This window comes from Myxocyprinus asiaticus, chromosome 25 (genome assembly GCF_019703515.2).
Source record: "Myxocyprinus asiaticus isolate MX2 ecotype Aquarium Trade chromosome 25, UBuf_Myxa_2, whole genome shotgun sequence".
NCBI lineage: Eukaryota > Metazoa > Chordata > Actinopteri > Cypriniformes > Catostomidae > Myxocyprinus > Myxocyprinus asiaticus.
Genome location: NC_059368.1, coordinates 30,423,342 through 30,439,441, shown reverse-complemented (window position 1 = coordinate 30,439,441; position 16,100 = coordinate 30,423,342). Strand labels below are relative to the sequence as shown.

At 35.9% G+C, this 16,100-nt stretch overlaps 1 protein-coding gene across 3 annotated transcripts in view; it reads left to right on the top strand.

The window, feature by feature from the left end:
• The window catches only part of LOC127415930 (disabled homolog 1-like), a 296,379-nt gene that overhangs the window by 268,645 nt on the left and 11,634 nt on the right, over positions 1-16,100 (top strand). For 2 of the 3 annotated variants that reach the window (XM_051654946.1, XM_051654944.1), the window contains 2 exons: positions 6,136-6,260; positions 9,532-9,609. In XM_051654946.1, coding sequence (XP_051510906.1) covers positions 6,136-6,260; positions 9,532-9,609 — 203 coding nt within the window. Of the gene's footprint in view, positions 1-6,135; positions 6,261-9,531; positions 9,638-16,100 lie in introns of all 3 variants that reach the window. The other variant, XM_051654945.1, reaches the window with a different exon arrangement.

Genomic DNA, 16,100 nt, shown 5'->3' with positions numbered 1-16,100 from the left:
TGAGTAAATGATGAGAGAATTTTCATTTCCCTTTAAAAGAACAGTTCACCCAAAAATTATAATTCTCTCATCATTTACTTACCCTTATGCTGTCTTAAACTCATATGACTTTCTTTCTTCTGCGGAACTCAAATGAAGACATTTTGATGGAGATATGAGGTGTTCATTTCCATATAATGCAAATCATATGTGTCCTAAACTTCCAAGCTCCAAAAGGGACCTTTAAGACAAAAGATTTTTTTTTTCACTATAACCTCCTGAGACCCGAGCGTGACTGCTGTGTGCATTTTCCATTTTTCTTTTTGATTTGTAACTAGTAGCCCCTAATAAACATGCAAAAAATTTAATAAAATTCAAATAGTTTTCCTAAAAATATATGTCCTCATATGGGAACAGCGGGACTAAGTCTTTATTATGTTTCCAGAAGTGCTGGTTATTCATGTTTTTGAGACGTTACAGACATTACAGCTGATTTTCTGGAAAGCTGCTTTGGAACAATGTGTATTCGTCGAGAATGGTAGAAAGAGGGACACAAATGCAGGAAGCAAAGAACTGGGCTTTATTAAAATAAAAACAAAATACAAATAAAACCTCTCACGATGGAGGGAAACAAAATAAAGACAAGAAGCATGTGAATAAATATAACAGAAAACTAACAAAACCAAAATGCAAACAAAAACTCTCACAGGGGAGAAAACCAGAAAAGACAAGGCAAGATAGAAAATGTAACAAACTAACTTAGAACAGGAACTCACATGGACCGACTGGAGAGCAAACAGAACACAACGATCTGATAGGGAAGACAAGACAAAGGAGAGAATATAAAGAGGAAGGGAAGACTGAACATAGGTGCTGCCAATAATCAAAAGCAGCATGAATCAACACTGCCATGACAACGCTGATTGCGCTGCTGAGCAGCACCCGTGGGAAACACGAGGGAATGAGGAAAACAAAAGCATGTGGACAACCTGAGACAGAGGTGGAGTAAACTGTCACAATCCCACAACATAACGAATGAAACCAGACCAACATGTCAGGATCATGACAGTACTGGGAAAAGCACAAATAAAAAAATAAATAAATATAAAAATAACTTGACTTTTACGTTACAATGTTTATTTATTTATTTATTTACTTTGGCAACAAAATCTCAATGTTCTCTGAGATATTTTTTCAAACAAATAAGTGATAGCCAGTGCTTAATCATTTTACCAATCAGAAATTTACATAATCAATTATGATACAAGTAATGGCCAGCATTGTCCAATCACTGCCAATCATGTAAAATACACACATATATATATATATATATATATATATATATATATATATATATATATATATATATATATATATATATATACATTATAAATTCTGAATCTAAGTATTGATTACCATTGTCCCATATCTGCCAACCATGCTGAGTGGTCCAAACATTATCTGCAGCCTGAAACTGAACTTTTGGTCAGATGTTAGGAATGAATGCACTAAGCTGCATAGGAAAGCTTTAGGATGCTCCCTTGCTCCCTATTAAGAGAATGGCTTAACATCCAGTGAGCTGTCTGTCTGCACTGGTCTCACCTTACTTCATCCTTACTCCATACACAAAGCCTCTGAAGCAACATTTTTTCAGCTTTTGGATAAACCCATTGATTCTTAATGTGATAATGCACGTGAATATAGGATTTCTAAGAGGAAAATAGCCCTATAGTCCACATAAGTAGACATTTTGTTTAACAGCGTGCCATTTTGCAATATATCGATGAAATTTGTAAAAATCGCATATTGGATTAAACTATAGACTCAAGTCTTTTGACTCAAACAGGTTTCAGTGTAAAAACTTCATGAGCTTTCTTACCAGATGTAGTTTTGTTGGCATTTCTCCCAAAAACAAACTCCGCTGAGATCGGCGCCATGTTGATTTGTCACATGACTTGGTGTCTCAGAAGTTTAACCCTTTACTGACAGCCCAGAGTGATCCTGAACTGAGATTAGTTGGTTTAAATTAAATTAAATTATGCATAGCGTATAGTGAAGACAACTTTACAAAAATCGAGAGTTCATGTGAAATTTGCTGCAAATTTGGCATTGTTGCCAAAGGTTTGCTGCAGGTTCACTGCTACCGGTGTAGAGCTGCAAACTTCTGGCAAACATTTGCAGCGAATCACAAGCTCCTTTGCATGTGAAAATAATTAGTGTCAAATTTGCAGCTAGTTTGCCAGAACTCTAGATTTTTTGTAAGGGTAAATACAATGGCTGCGCAGGAGGACGTGGGGTCACACGAAGATAAATCTTGCCTTCTGCAGTCTCCTAGATCCGATCATAATTTCTAGCTCGATTACACTTCCTCACACTTGATGCATGTGTAAAGCACTATAATATCTTCATTTGTGTTCTGTAGAAGAAATAAAGTCATACAAGTTTAAAACAACATAAGGTTGAGTAAATGATGAGAGAATTTTTATTTTTGGGTAAACCATTCCTGAGTAAGTGCTGATGCAACTAGACATACTATATCACTTTCCTACCACAGAACTTCAAACTCACACTTCCTACTCTCCCTCATCCAGTCTTTCATTAACACATCCTTTTTTCCGGCAACGATTGAAAGTTGGGCTTTGATGTCTTTGCCCAAAAGGCATTGTCTTTAGTCAGCATGAAAATTACAATTAGTACTGCGGTGGGGAACGATGGCGTGTGAGAGAGAGAGTCAATCACAGGTCCAGCTGTGCTGCTGGCGAGCAGTGTAATTATCACTGATCTCTGGGGAGTCCTGCGCTGTGTGCGTTGGGCCTGTTTGGATTCTCTTGCTCCTGTAGTGCTAATTATTGCTGCGACAGAATGCTGCATTGTCACATGTTTGCACACAAGCAGTCCCTCCGTGCGATGCCGTGTGAGAGACAAACTCATTTATTAGGTGGCAATGGGAATTTTGATCTACAGAAGCACCATTATGACAGGTCTTAGGTTTAAATCCATTTTTTTTTTTTTTTTTTGCACTTATCAAATGGGCAGAAGTTGGCTAATATTTTAATCCCACCAGAGGCAAACCTTAAGTTGTACCTCTGTTTTTCTTGACTTGTGCTGAGTACAATAAAATTCAGGCTAAAAGACTTATAGTGCTTAACTGGAAGAGCATGGCTCTAGCAATGCCAAGGTCATGGGTTCGATTCCCAGTGTATGCTTTTAGTGGTAAAATGTAGAGCTTGAATGCACTGCAAGTCGCTTTGGATTAAAGCGTCTTACAAATGCATACATGTAAATGTCTTGTAAAATGGAGAGAAAATATATATTCTAAACCTTTTATAAGATGTAACACATTACATGTTTGAGTACAAAAGGAATTTCCTGTCTAAATGCAACAACTGTTAAGTGCAGTACATTGTGAATGGAAACCATTTTCTTTAGCATTTTAATGTTGCATGAGTCCAAAAAAGAACATTGTTTTCATGTATAATTGATCACCAATGAGTCTCGACTTTAATGTAAGTGTGAAAAATTCAGTGCCCTTCCTGGCAAACTGCAACAGATATTTAGTTATTTTCCCATTGGATGACAAACATGTGTGTACCTTCTTAGTGTTGCTCAACAGCACATCTGATGCTTTAAAGCAGCTGATGTAAAAAATAAGTGTAAGATTTACTTTGTTTGGCTCATTACAAGCTTGTTGACACCTGATGTTACCAAAGCTGTGAGTGCAGTCAAACACTTTCTATTGATGATTATAATGCTGTTTTAAAGCCTTAGTGAGCTGCTTACAGATACTGCATTTTAAGGCATCTTAGGTTGGCTGTTCTAAAATCGTGCTGCTTTGAAGATACCTGTTTTGACCAAATTCTAAGGCATCATTGCATGTATCCTTGACAGGGAAGATGATCCCAGAATGCACTGTGGTGAATCAGAAATGACGAGGCCATTTTTGGGACCAATGTAAACTTTTTTTTTTTTTAAATAATTATTAGTCTATTGTGCTGTTAGCTTAGCAACATGCTAGTGTCAGCCTCTTTTGGAATCAATTGCGAGTCGAATCTCTCTTGCGGTGTTACAAATTGTGTGTTGCACTTAGTTGCTGCCTATGTAGAGAATTCCAGATCGGTCTCTTATGAGGTTCCATGATGGTTAGGATGCTGCCTTAGAAGGCTTATATTCAGTTGTGGCCTTTCTTTTCCTGTTTAATAAATTAAATAATCACACAGTCATGCAAGCATCTCTGATTTTTAAATCCATAAGGATCACTTTCTCGATGGCGATCGTGGCAGTGACAGCCGACTCGTCAACTAGACCTCGCACTCTTCACTTTCAAATTACGTACATCACTTAAAGTGTGATTGTGTCACTCAAGGCCAGCTAGAAGGCCTTGACCGGGACATATCCTTAAGACCACACCCACCAAGAACATATAAATCAATCTGATTGGCTGATGAATCTGACAATCTGACATTTGAAACCTATTCATTTGCTCTTTTGAGGGATTCAGCAAAAATTCTGAAGGCCTAACGGGGTGGAGCTCAGACTCACGTGCTTCTTCGGCTAACAAGCTTTGCTAACAAGCAGCGTTACGGCTGTTTCACAAATCACATGTCTGAAGCGGACATGTGATTTGTGAAACAGCCGCCACGCTGCTTGTTAGCAAAGCGATTGAAAATACATGGGCAAAAAGGTGAATGTGAATGAAAAGATGAAAACAAATTTATTAGGCATGTTAGGTCAAATCAAGTCAGATTTATTTGTATAGCGCTTTTCACAACAGATGTTGTTTCAAAGCAGCTGTACATTAAATTATGCTATAACAGAAAATTAATGAATATAATGCCAATATTAGTAATTTATGTTTTAGCCAGCAGAGAAGGCTTTCCTGGCCCTAAAAATTCACCACTGATATATACAGTATATATGTTTGTGTGTGTAGGTGAGCAACTTTTTCAGTATGTCAAATTATACGGATACAGTATTAAATAAAAAAAAATAAACAATAAATAAATAAATCATTGCATTTGAGTTACTTTTTATTTATTTCAAATAATTTACAGTAAATACTGTATCCATATAAATGGACATTCTGGTAAAATATGATATTTAGTACATCAGTCTGTCAACTGGGAACCTATTACAACCTTTGGAATGTAATATATATGATATACAGTTGTGCTCAAAAGTTTGCATACCCTGGCAGAAATTGTGAAATTTTGGCATTGATTTTGAAAATATGACTGATCGTGCAAAAAAAAAGGGGTTATCTTTTATTATATTATCTTGTTACGCAGGTCTTTTGTCAGTTCTTTTCTGCTCCCCATGGCTCAGTATCTAGCCTGCTCAGTGCATCCACGTGGGAGCTAACAAACTCATTGACTATTTATACACAGACACTAATTGCAATTTAAAAAGCCACAGGTGTGGGAAATTAACCTTTAATTGCCATTTAAACCTGTGTGTGTCACCTTGTGTGTCTGTAACAAGGCCAAACATTCAAGGGTATGTAAACTTTTGATCAGGGCCATTTGGGTGATTTCTGTTATCATTATGATTTAAAAAGGAGCCAAACAACTATGTGATAATAAATGGCTTCATATGATCACTATCCTTAAATAAAAGACCAAAATCAATGCCAAAATTTCACAATTTCTGCCAGGGTATGCACATTTTTAAGCACAACTTATGTTATATTTTAGTGTTTGCAGGTCAATTGAATAAACACTTTGACCCCAGCGACTTGCAAGCGTAATGTGTGGACTTTTGAGTTGGTCCCTTATGCACCATAGACGAATATCCAATATTAACTTTACCATGCTGGGGGGGGGGCGGGGGTCCCCCTTTCGCCATCCAAATAGCTAAAGAACAGGACAAATTGTATCCCTTATTGATTTAATATGGCACACATAATTTCATCTTTAAATACAGGATGATCCCTATTTTACAGGACAGGTGGCAACCCTAGTAGATAGTGAGACAGCGAACTAGGTTTTTGAATGGAGCTTATGTGTGTATGCAAGCAATGTTTTCTCATTGATACAGACAGACAGTAGGTCTTGCTTCTATACAAATGCAAACTGCTGCTCTTCTGCCCTTGACCCGTCTGTCATTTCACAATCTTTGTCTCTATCTGCTTCTTTTATCCCTCAATTTCTCTCTCTGCAGCACCCACCCCAGCCCCTCGGCAGAGTTCTCCATCAAAGTCCTCATCCCACGCCAGTGACCCGCCCACCGATGACTCTTTCGGTGAGGCAGAGGGCAGCCCTAGCCGGAGTGGAGAGGAGGACGCTGTAAGTAACATTGAACAGTATTGTGGGAAATTTAGTTCTGTACAAAAATGTGTCAGAAATATATATATATATATATATATACACACACTACCGGTCAAAAGTTTTGAAACACTTGACCGAAATGTTTCTCATGATCTTAAAAGTCTTTTGATCTGAAGGCGTATTCTTAAATGTTTGAAATTAGTTTTGTAGACAAAAATATAATTTTGCCACCATATTAATTTATTTCAATATAAATCTAAAATTTAATTAAAAAAAAAAAGTTTTTTAAATTGATGACTTGGACCAAATAATAAAGAAAAGCAGCCAATAAGTGCCCAACATAGATGGGAACTCCTTCAATACTGTTTAAAAAGCATTCCAGGGTGATACCTCAAGAAGTTGGTTGAGAAAATGTCAGGAGTACATGTCTGCAAATTCTAGGCACAGGGTGACTACTTTGAAGATGCTAAAATATAACACAATTTTGATTTATTTTGGATTTTGTTTAGTCACAACATAATTCCCATAGTTCCATTTATGTTATTCCATAGTTTTAATGACTTTGCTATTATTCTAAAATGTGAAAAAAAAAATAAATAAATAAAAAAAAAAAAATATATATATATATATATATATATATATATATATATATATATATATATATATATATATATATATATATTATTATTATTATTATTATTATTTATTTATTTATTTATTTATTTGTTTTTTTCATGAGGGGTCAATATTTGCCCTCTGGAAAAAGTTTACCTAAGTGCATTTTTTTTCTAACCACATAAATTCACACTGCATAATTAACTTTTGGCTAATATCTCAATTGAATTAATTCAAATTTCCATTGGAAAAATTATGCTTTTACCAGTAAACTTAAATCAACATAAAAATAACTCATATTTTTGTGATAATCTACAACTAGGCCTAAAATAAAATATTAAAGGAATATTCCATGTTCAATACAAGCTAAGCTCAATCGACAGCATTTTTGGAATAAGTTTGATTACCAAAAAAGTTTGACTTGTCCCTTCTTTTCTTTAAAAAAAGTGAGGCACTTACAATGGAAGTGAATGGGGAATCTGTAAACATTAAAATACTCACTGTTTCAAAGTATAGCTACGAGACATAAACAATATGCATGTTTACATGATTTTAGCTTGATAAAATCACTTGCGTACCTTTTCTGTGTAGAGTTATAGGCAATTTTCATCATCATTCATTCACATATAAACCCTAAAACGACTATAAATATTATTATTTAAACAACTTTAAAGCTCAAATAATACACAAGTTTTGACAGAAGAATGTAATGTAAGTGTTTTTATTATTATTATTATTATTATTATTATTATTATAAGCTTCACATTTCTGCCTTTAAACCCTCAAAAATTTGCCATATTGATTTCCATTGTAAGCGCACCACTGTAACCTCGATTTGTGCTTTTTTAAAGAAAAGGATTCTAAATTAATTTTTGTGGTAATAAACATTATGCCACAAAAGCTGTTGATTGAGCTTAACTTGTATTGAACATGGAATATTCCTTTAATAACTATATTTGATGTTACAAATTAAAAACAGAGGAACTCATTACAGGGCAATTTTGGCCTCCATATTTGGAATTAGGTGACATTTTTGCTCCGAGTCACCATCAGTCACTGGTTGTAAGTAACTATTAACTTTTCCTGGGTTCCTTTGTTGAAAAAGTCACATTTTGTGTATTGCCTCCTGTAATTATCTCTATAATATCTAGAAACATCTAAAAGAAAAGAAAAATAGATAATGGGAACAATACGTGCACCTGTTAAATAGAACATCAAATTCCTGATCCACCAACATGCCCAGATCTGATGTACTGTAAGCTTTCCTTATTATACTCAACACAAATGCAATCAGAACATTTTTATTTCCCAGTCCTAGACATTTCAGTCAAGCTTGAAGCTTGACTGCAGTCAGTGACAAAGTATTCAACAAAAGATCAAGTATATCAATATGGTAATGTATATCAGTCCAAGGTTTTTGTGGCCACATAAGCAGTTGGCCTCGACTTTAAGAAGCTTCAACTAAAATATCTTTTAGTGCTTCCCTGACTCCTCTGTGAGGTTACAGAGGAATATTCTGCAATAAATGTGTCTTTGGCTTTATTGAAATACTGTGTTAATGAATTGCCATGGAAACTGATTATTTGTCTTCTTTTAACTAAATTTACTCTAAAAACTGGCAAGATGACCATCCAGACTTTATTAATCACATATACTGTACATCTCTAAGATCATACACATTGCGGATATGAATAATATGCTTCAAATATAAAAGTTAAATACATAACCTGATGAATATTAAAGCATTAAAAGTGAGCCTGATTCTCCCCTAGTGCTTTTAATATTTATATTTAATCATTTTCATTACCGCCTCATAAAGAATGTAGTGGCAGCACCTCAAAAAAGACCTCATCAAAAAGACCACCAGTTGTTACACTAATATGGCTTTCAAGGTTTGTCTGAGATGCAAGGTAACCACATAAATTGAGACTACCACTGTATTTCACACACACACACATACACACATACACACACATTCTGTCAGATATGACTCATCAGAAAGTGCCATGGAAACCCAGCTAGAGCTCTCTCTCTTTTTTCTTTTATATTTCAGCTGAACAAATAGTTTAATTAGTCAGTAAGAGAGTGTGTGGCCTCCCCACTCTCACTGAAATGGCATTGGGTGCCACACTCACTCACACTATACACCCACACATGCTCTGAAGAGTGCAGCTCGAGAGGGAATATTCACAAAAATCCAAAATGCTTTAGCCCAAAGCCTTTCATACTGGAACATAATACAGGACCTTTTGTAACAGTGGGGTTTTTACAGCTACATTAATGGACACATGTGGGAACTTTTGATGAATACATCTGCATGTGGGTGGATGAAGGTGGATTATTAAATGTATGAATGGATAGATGGATACTTTGCTTCTGCACATTTAAAGCCTTGCCTATGCTTCTGTGTTCTTGTATAAGCTTATTTCCTGTCACGTCTGTTCTTTTCCTCGTTTTCTCTCCCTGTATATCCTCCTATTTCTCATCACTTGTCTCACATTCTCTTTTATTTGTTACTTTTGCCCTAATCTTTTTGACCCCATTTGAATATTTCCTAAATCTGTCTGCCCATGTTCAAATATTCCCTTTCCTTTCCATTCCATTCTTTCCCTTTGTTTCCTCTTTTCTCTTCTACTTTTTATTCCACACCCTCCCTCTCTCTCTCTTTCTCCAGGCTGGAGATTCCCAGCAGTCTCTGGGTGCGAGCGAGTCTCGAGCAGAGCCCGAGAGCTCAGAGACGGACAGTCCTCAGGTCGGTAGCTAGATAGCGGCAGGTTGGGGTAGGTATCTGTCCTTTTTTTCTTCCTCTCTTCTGCGTGTCAGCCTGCTCCAACCATGACGTCACGTCAGCCTTCACCCATCCTCACCACCATTACATAGACCCACACATCGTGGCCATGTGTTGTGGTGCTCTTCTCTCTTTCTGTCTTTATTCCTATTTCTCTGATTTCTAACTCTTTTAGGCGATGTTCACATAGTCATTGTTTAGGATTTACTACCGGATTTACAATCAGGTGTGACTCTAAGATTGTCCAGTTCATATAATGAATAATGTCAGAATGAACATTTAAATGAAGTCAAACCCCTTCTCTAACTAACAATAGCCTTGAGTAATACCCGTAATCGTAGCGACATATAATTATATTAAATTTCAGGGCTTTGTATTGTGTGTCAAGTAAACAGTAAGTTCCGGTCCTCTAATCTGTTTTGACAAGCAGTGTTCCAAGAGTGCTGATATTTTTGAACCATTTTCTTTAATGGGGTAAAAATAGACAAAATAACTGGACATACTGTGTCTAAAATGTAAGTTACTTGATTCTTATTTATAGAATTGTAGAGCTGTGCTGATATTCAGTGCAACAGCACTCTTTCTCTTGTGATTTTGCTTAATTTTAAACTATTTTGGGCACTACCCGCTGCTTTCATCTTATCAAGTATTTGGTCAAAAACTCTCTGGATCCATCCAGTTCAGTTTTTTTTTTTTTTTTCTCCTCCACCAAAACACTTAAAGGGATATTTCATGCATAAATTATAATTCTCTCATCATTTAACCACCCCCATGCCATCTTAAACTCGTTTTACTTTCTTTCTTTTGTGGAACACAAACATAGATTTTTGAAGGATATTGGATGTGTTTTTGTCCATACAATGTAAATCAATTGGTTCTTAAACTTTGAAGCTCTTAAAAGGACACAAAGGCAGCATAAACATAATCCATAGGATTTGAGTGGTTTACGCCATGTCTTTTGAAGTGATTGTATTGGGTGAGAAACAGACCAAAAATTAAGTCCAAATTCATATATATATGAAGCATGAAGCATTTACTTGGGGGGGGGGGGTTGTACTTGCTTGTTTTGATTATTACATTATCCCCCCCCCCCATTGGACCCCATTGACTTAAATTGTATGGACAAAAACAAATAAAGTATCCTGCAAAATCTCTTTTTTTTTTTTCCTTTTTTTTCATTCTGAAAAAGAAAGAAAGTGATATGAGTTTAATACAGCATAAGGAAGAGTAAATGATGAGAGAATCATCATCATGATTTGGGTGAACTTTCCCTTTAACAGTTCCTCTCCAACTGCACAATAGCACTATGTTCTGACATTTTTTATGACCTGAGAAAGGTTGACAGCCCTAACATAAGTAATTGACAGCAAAGAGTAACAAGTATGATATGTATATCAGTGACGTGACATACAACACATCAACAAAACTCTGAGCAAAAATTTGGTTGTGAGTCCTGAAAATTTAAGGGAATCGATTTGGTTGTAGAATCCAAAATGTGTATGAACAGAACTGTATTTTGCACTCCAAAAAGGACTGACAACCGTGTTCTGCTGCTGTGTGAACGTAGCCTTGTTCTCTGCCTTTAGCTCTTCTCTCTCTCTCTTTCTCTCTCTCTCACTCTCTCTGTTTCTCATCTCGCCGTCCCTGCCTGCTGCTACGATCACTCTTATGATGGTATGTGACTCATGGGAATATGATTTATATGCCTTTATTGTATGATTTTGTGTTGTTTGTGACAGAGGATGAGTGAATATATGTGTGTGTGTGTCTCTTTAATCCCACAAAGCTTCCTGAGGTGTGTGAGTATCAATGCTTTTGACGTATTATATATTTTTTAAACAGTGGTGGTGCATGGCATACCCATGAACATCATGAACACTCCACATCTAAGTATCTGTGCTGTGCTGTCACTTCCTGATATTCAAAATGAGGTCATGGATGTTTTTATATTGTCTCTCATCACAGCAAAGCACACAACATACTGAACTAAACTCAGCTAAACCACAAGGTTTGACATGCAAACTGCAGCAGATAGGTCTTTGTTTGTCTTCGATGGCTGTCCATTGCCACTAAATGCATAAAATAATATTGGTGCTTTAAAATGCAGGAGGCAACAAACTCTGCTTTTTGTTGTTGTTGTTTAGTGACTTCTTTTGAGAAATTTTGGCAAAATAAAAATGTGCTTTTAAGTCACTCGCCAGTTGGCCAGAATTGCAACATAATACGTGGGTGAAATTGAACTGTAAGAATGTTAAACTAATTTATATTAATGTAAGTGACAAGCGCAATTCAAATCAAAGCATGCCTTAACTCAAAAAAAAAAAATATTATAATATTAAGATTTATGCATTTCAACCTCCTAGCAAAATAACATTAAATTTAATTGAGTAATGTTTAACAAAAAAAAAAAAAAAAAAAAATATATATATATATATATATATAGTTTTATTAACTTATTTATTAACTGTTAAAAATTACACAATTCAATTTGATGGAATTTTTTTTATGAAATTGAACTGCATAAATCTTAAAAATAGGCTAAAATAAATGTTTTGATTGTTCTCACAACTTTAAAGCCGCTGTAAGCTTTCTGAAGCTTTCACGTGACTGAGCCGTTGAATTAGCCATGCCCCCTCATTACAAAACCCCACCCTCCAAAGATAATTTTGAGACCAAAACCCAGCAAAAGAGCAGCATTGTTTGTTCCTGTGTCTGTCAAATTCAACAGTGGCACAATATCACCCTCAACTGACAAACATTATGAATTATAGCCTCAATGATCCACTTCAAATACAACACTATGAGAACAAGCAAAATGATTGACAGGTGAAAAGCGTCAGTGTCTGCGGACTCATTTTTGTTTGCTGCTTACAAAGTCTACATCTGTCACAGAGACCAATGAGATATCTCAGAACACTTATTTCATGAGGAGTAGGATTTTGTTTTTTAATACTTTTTCATGAAAAAAAAAAAACCCACTTACAGCACATTTAACCTCAAAAATTTATCAAAGCAAGTTCATCTAGGATGTGTAAAGTTTCCCTTTTTTTCCTCCAGAAGTCCATGTGGTGACACATGTGGAATACTCTTTGTACTTTAAGCTAAAGAGGGGAGGAAAAAAATTCAGAAAAGGACAAACAGCTCTGTACATCATAAGATAGCTCTGTTTCATATTATAAAAATGTGAAAAATTGAAATATGTATAAAAGAAAAACAGTGTCATGGACAGAAAAAATTCTTAATGGCAAGTGTGGCAAAATATATATATACACAGGTGCATCTCAATAAATTAGAATGTCGTGGAAAAGTTCATTTATTTCAGTAATTTAACTCAAATTGTGAAACTCGTGTATTAAATAAATTCAATGCACACAGACTGAAGTAGTTTAAGTCTTTGGTTCTTTTAATTGTGATGATTTTGGCTCACATTTAACAAAAACCCACCAATTCACTATCTCAAAAAATTAGAATACATCATAAGACCAATAAAAAAAACATTTTTAGTGAATTGTTGGCCTTCTGGAAAGTATGTTCATTTACTGTATATGTACTCAATACTTGGTAGGGGCTCCTTTTGCTTTAATTACTGCCTCAATTCGGTGTGGCATGGAGGTGATCAGTTTGTGGCACTGCTGAGGTGGCATGGAAGCCCAGGTTTCTTTGACAGTGGCCTTCAGCTCATCTGCATTTTTTGGTCTCTTGTTTCTCATTTTCCTCTTGACAATACCCCATAGATTCTCTATGGGGTTCAGGTCTGGAGAGTTTGCTGGCCAGTCAAGCACACCAACACCATGGTCATTTAACCAACTTTTGGTGCTTTTGGCAGTGTGGGCAGGTGCCAAATCCTGCTGGAAAATGAAATCAGCATCTTTAAAAAAGCTGGTCAGCAGAAGGAAGCATGAAGTGCTCCAAAATTTCTTGGTAAACGGGTGCAGTGACTTTGGTTTTCAAAAAACACAATGGACCAACACCAGCAGATGGCATTGCACCCCAAATCATCACAGACTGTGGAAACTTAACACTGGACTTCAAGCAACTTGGGCTATGAGCTTCTCCACCCTTCCTCCAGACTCTAGGACCTTCCACTCAACTTTCTGTTAACATGCTTGGATACAGCACTCTGTGAACAGCCAGCTTCTTTGGCAATGAATGTTTGTGGCTTACCTTCCTTGTGAAGGGTGTCAATGATTGTCTTCTGGACAACTGTTAGATCAGCAGTCTTCCCCATGATTGTGTAGCCTATTGAACCAAACTGAGAGACCATTTTGAAGGCTCAGGAAACCTTTGCAGGTGTTTTGAGTTGATTAGCTGATTGGCATGTCACCATATTCTAATTTTTTGAGATAGTGAATTGGTGGGTTTTTGTTAAATGTGAGTCAAAATCATCACAATTAAAAGAACCAGAGACTTAAACTACTTCAGTCTGTGTGCATTGAATTTATTTAATACACGAGTTTCACAATTTGAGTTGAATTACTGAAATAAATTAACTTTTCCATGACATTCTAATTTATTGAGATGCACCTGTATATATATATATATATATATATATATATATATATATATATATATATATATATATATATATATATATATACAACCCAGTTTTTACACCAATAGCATGAAACACAGTAGCACCTTGATATCTATTTGGGCTTTTAACTTTCAAAATGAAAATGGTCTAGGTACTGTTGAGGGAAAGAGAGTGATCACTCTGTGGAATCTGTCTGAAGGAGACGTGAGCTCATCGGGATGAATCATTAATGAAGGGCTCGGGGAGCCACAGGCCTGTTTTTCTGACTGTAGGAAGAGTGATGTACAGCCTCATCTGTACCAGCCTAATGAATGGAGCTCTGATCCCCACTGAAATATTCACACAGCTACACACACAGCCTATAAACACAAAGAATGAAGCACTGATGTGTCAGTCCATTATCAGTTGAAGGCAAATAGGTTCATGGTTGTGTAGGGTAAAATGTAAATTGTAATGTTAATTGTAAAAAAGTAATCAGTTTGTGTACATTTTTCATTCAAGTTGTAGAAGAATACACTAGTTGTAGTGACAGTCCCCACTGGAGCAACTTGATTTGAAGTGTCTTTGTCAAACTCACATTTGTAATAGAGTCTGAGTACACCGGTCACCCCTTGAGACTGAACCCTTGTGTACTTAGAATATTAAACATTAGGTTACTACTACTCCTAGTACTTTATTATTGTGTATGTAATCTGCATTCTATTATAGTGAAACTGTTTGAGTATTATAGCACTGATTCTGTAAATCCTTACCACAAAAAAAAAAAAAAAAAAAAGATATGGTACCTTACAGTAGGTCAAGATGTCACAATTGGGGATGTTTGAGATTGTGAGACATGCCAATGCCAAATTAAATTATGATGTAAAAAAAATATAATTTTTAAAATGTAACATAAAATGTAAAAATAAATAAATAACCATTACTCTGATCTTATATTCAAAAATTTATAATTAAAGCTGCAATGTGTAATTTTGGCACCACTAGCAGTGGCAAACAGATATGTAAAAAATAGTGACTGTTTTCGGTCAGGTTTCCCAAACACTTCTATTACCACCTAATGTTCCGACAAACAAGTAATCCTGCCCCAGTCTCACGCCATTGGTTGAGGTAATGTTGCTTGGGGGGGGATCGTTTCTACTAGGGATGTCCAGATACCAATACTGGTATCGGTATTGAGTCCGATACCGCGCTCATGTACTGGTGCTCGTAAAAATGCTCAGATACTAAAAACCAATACCATCTGACCTACGAATGTCATTACGTAAACATTCAGCCCACAAATTAAGATCACGTTATGTCCTAGTGAGATTATTTAACTGCAAAACCACGATTTAATGAGATAAATATATAGTTTGCATGTTATTCAAATGTGAGCACTTGTGAATGTGTGAAGACAGTGTTGTGCTGACACCGGCTGCTCATACCTGTTAAAGCTTCTCCAAGGCTCAAACAGGGAAAACACCGTCATGAGCATCACACGCTCTGTTTGTAGCAGATGACAGTAAACAGAGTGCACATTCACGTTGTAGCGCGAGGCACATACAGAGTACATACTTATTTAATTAAATAGCAGCCTTTTGCGGTTTATTTAACACTTTGAGTCACACAGCGACCGGCTTTTCCAGAGTGGGAATCTGCTGTCATAACGTCAGAGCTCCTTGGTCAAAACAACACAGAAACACTTCAAAATAAAAGCTCTATCAAAATTAAAGGTAATTTTATAGGGAAAAAGTATGACAGAAATATATCACTACTGTAAATTATGTAATATTCACTGTAATACTACTATTACTACTACTACTAGTACTACTACTAATAATAATAATAAATCAGTAGTAGTTGTATTATAATTAAGCAGTATCTAGCATCTGTGATGCTCTGTTATGCAGCACTTTAAGTTACTACTAATCAGTGTTGTATA